Source organism: Rhincodon typus, unplaced genomic scaffold (assembly GCF_021869965.1).
Source record: "Rhincodon typus isolate 14 unplaced genomic scaffold, sRhiTyp1.1 hic_rhity00003833, whole genome shotgun sequence".
Taxonomy (NCBI): domain Eukaryota; kingdom Metazoa; phylum Chordata; class Chondrichthyes; order Orectolobiformes; family Rhincodontidae; genus Rhincodon; species Rhincodon typus.
The window spans coordinates 4141-7540 of NW_025969471.1; the positions used below are offsets into that span (position 1 = coordinate 4141).

The 3400-nt window shown below is 52.4% G+C and overlaps 1 protein-coding gene across 1 annotated transcript; it reads left to right on the plus strand.

The window, feature by feature from the left end:
* Positions 1-1895: 1895 nt before the first annotated feature.
* On the plus strand, positions 1896-3252 carry LOC109925415 (C-X-C chemokine receptor type 3-like). The gene is made up of 2 exons (XM_020525361.2): positions 1896-2024; positions 2134-3252. The coding sequence occupies exons 1-2, from the start codon at positions 1896-1898 to the stop codon at positions 3250-3252; spliced, it is 1248 nt and encodes a 415-aa protein (XP_020380950.2).
* Positions 3253-3400: the final 148 nt, after the last annotated feature.

Sequence of the window (3400 nt, forward strand, 5' to 3'; positions counted from 1 at the left end):
CAAGTCTGCACCGAACCTCCAAAGATCACCCCTTCCTTACCCTATCCCTGTGACCCTTGCATTTCCCATGGCTTACCCACCTAAGCCTGCACATCCCTGAACGCTATAGGACAATTTAGCATGGCCAATCCACCATAACCTGCACATCCCTGGGCACTATGGGACAATTTAGCACGGCCAATCCACCCTAACCTGCACATCCCTGGGCACTATGGGTAATTTAGCATGGCCAATCCACCCTAACCTGCACATCTTTGGACTGTGGGAGGAAACCGGAGCACCCTGAGGAAACCCACGCAGACACAGGGAGAATGTGTAAACTCCACACAGACAGTCGCCCGAGGCTGGAATCGAACTCTGGCGCTGTGAGGCAGCAGTGCCAACTGCAGAGTTACCGTGGTATCTGTGATGGCATCAGAAGAAAGGGACGCCAGTTTAAGCCTGAAAAGAGGAACATTTTCTTCTCTGGGGGGGGGGTGTTTTTTCCCCAGGGGGGGGGTGGTGGGGGGGGGGGGGGGGAGGTGCAGAGTCCTCGCATATATTTCAGGATGAAATAGATAGATTCCCGATCAGTCAGCAAGTCAAGGGTTACGAGGAAAGGGGTAGCAGGATATGCCCTGAGTGGGGGACTGTGACATTCACAATACAACAGGGACCAACAACCGAAAAAAAAACAAAAACGACATTATGGACCTTAAATTGTTTCAGGAAGACAGGGGTCCATGGAGAATGCAATTCCTTGACAACCTTTAGCCCTAATGACACCAATCATCTACAAACCCCATCCATTCAATTTTTGCAAAATATCTTCTGGGCAAGTTTGAATCGTCTGCACAAGAATTAAATTTGGTTAAAACCCAAAAGAGCTGCGGATGCTGTAAATCAGGAACAGAAACAGAAGTTGCTGGAAAAGCTCAGCAGGTCTGGCAGCATCTGTGAAGGAGAAAAATCAGAGTTAACGTTTCGGGTCCGGTGACCCTTCCTCAGAACTGATGGTGGCTGGGAAAACGTCAGTTTATATGCAGAAAATAAGGAGGTGGACGGGGTAGGGAGTAAACGATAGGATAGAGCCCAAAGAGAGAGAAAGACAGTTGGACAAAGGATTTGCTAACAACCAGGCTGGGAGGGTGAGTAGTTATTAATGGGGACTGTTAGGACTAACAACAGGGGGTGTGCAGTGGCAGGCTATGTGGTAACAAGGCCTGGTGTGTGGGGTGGGGCATGGGACATGGGAGAGTTTAGGCCCTAAAATTATTGAACTCAATATTGAGTCCGGAGGGCTGTAGGGTCCCCAAGTGGAAAATGAGGTGTTGTTCCTCCAGCTTGCATTGGGCTTCACTGGAACATTGCAGCAAGCCGGAGACAGAGATATTGGCCAGGGAGCAAGGTGGTGTGTTAAAGTAGCAGGCAACAGGTAGTTCAGAGTCTTTTTTGCGAGCAGAATATAGATGTTCTGCGAAGCGGTCACCAAGTCTACGCTTTGTTTCCCCAATGTAGAGGAGACCACATTGTGAGCAGCGAATGCAGTAGACTCAATTCTGGGAAATGCAGGTGAAGTGTTGCTTCACCTGGAAGGTATGTTTGGGCCCTTGGATACTGGGGACGGAGGAGGTAAATGGGCAGGTGTTGCACCTTCGTCGGTTACAGAGGAAGATGCCGTAGGGCTATGGGGAGGTGTTGGGGGTGAAGGAAGTGTGGACCAGGGTGTCCTGGAGGGAACAGAATTAAATTTGGTCGACAGTCAGGATGCATCATAGATCTGTCGTAGGCACAAGTGAGCTCGAGTTGGGCTCCTTAGTAAGAAATCTCACAGACAAGGACAGGCGATTTTAAAACTTCACGCCAAAGTTCGCAGGTTAAACCTCACAAGCCAACCTTGGGCCATTCCCCAATTAATGGTGGAAGCGATCACCATTTCACCGACCACGTTCTGTCTAATGGATCACCAGACCATCATCTGCCGGTGGCTTTGGGCTGGGCACCAGGTCAGAGGTCACACGCGACACCAGGTTATGGACCGACAGGTTTGTTTGGAATCGCGAGCTTTCAGGGAACGCAATTCTTGGTTTTTAATTTTTCCTCTCTCTCTTCTTCAGCCTAACTCATTGTCCGTTCTCTCTCTCTCCGTCGCAGAATTTTACCGACTTCAATCTCTCCAGCTTTTTTACGGGGAACACCAGCTACGAGGTGCTGACAAATTCCAGTTACGATCCGTGCGAAAGCGCCACCATCTGCCTGAGCCAGCCGTGCAACCCAGGCCACAGCTTGGCCTTCAACCGGGTGTTCATCCCCACCTTCTACGTCGCCATCTTCCTGGTGGGCCTACTAGGCAATGGGCTGGTGATGATGGTCTTGGCCAGGAACGTGAAGCGTCTAGCGGTGACAGAGATTTACGTCCTTCACCTCGCTGCGGCTGACCTTCTGCTAGTGGGGGGGTTGCCATTTTGGGCGGTGGAAGCGGCCAGCGAGTGGGTTTTCGGGGACATGTTCTGCAAGGTCCTGGGGGCCCTGTACAACATCAGCTTCTACGGCAGCATCTACCTTCTCGGCTGCATCAGCTTTGACCGTTACCTCTCCATCGTCCACGCCGTCCAGCTTTACAAGAGGAGGAGGCCCTGGAGGGTCTATGTTAGTTGCTTGGCTGTGTGGTTCTTCTGCCTACTGCTAGCCATCCCAGACTTGCTGTTCTTGCACTCCATGGATGGCAACGGCACCCACAAGTGTGCCCACAATTACGGGGCAAGTGAGTCCAAGGGGTGGATCGTGGGCCTACGCTTCTTCTACCACATCACCGGCTTCCTCCTACCTCTGGGGGTCATGAGTTACAGCTATCTGAACATCGGCGTGACCCTCATGCAATCACACAATGCGCAGCGGCAAAAGGAGAGGCGCGCCATCAAGGTCATCGCCACCGTGGTCATCGTCTTCTTCCTGTGCTGGACCCCATACAACGTGATGATGTTCCTGGAGACCCTGCACCGGCTCGGCGCCATCGGCCGGGATTGCAACTTCGAGGAGCGGATGGACACCGGCTACTCCCTGACGGCCTGCCTGGGCAACCTACACTGCTGCCTCAACCCCTTCCTGTATGCCTTCGCAGGTGCCAAGTTCCGCATGAGGATGTACGAGTGTCTGGAGGACATAGGCTGCATTGCCAGGCGGAGGTGGGCCACCGTTACGACAAGCCGGCGGCAGCGGCACTCCATCATCACCATCTCGGAATCCGGAGACACTTCGTACTCTGGCTTCTGAGGGTCCAGCATTTTTTACGCAGACCCAGGAGTAGGGAACTATACCACTGTCCCACAAGAGGGCCCCCCTTCTCTCTTTTTCTTTCACCTACTTTTTACCATAATCAACTTGTTCAGTGATGTTATTGCCCACCTCTGGAGCAGTTGGG

Bases quoted from the DNA above. Each gene is read 5' to 3' on its own strand.
- LOC109925415 (XM_020525361.2), top strand. From the start codon at position 1,896: ATGGTGGAAGCGATCACCATTTCACCGACCACGTTCTGTCTAATGGAT. The intron at 2,025-2,133 runs GTTTGTTTGGAA...TCTCCGTCGCAG, and splicing joins ACCAGGTTATGGACCGACAG to AATTTTACCGACTTCAATCT.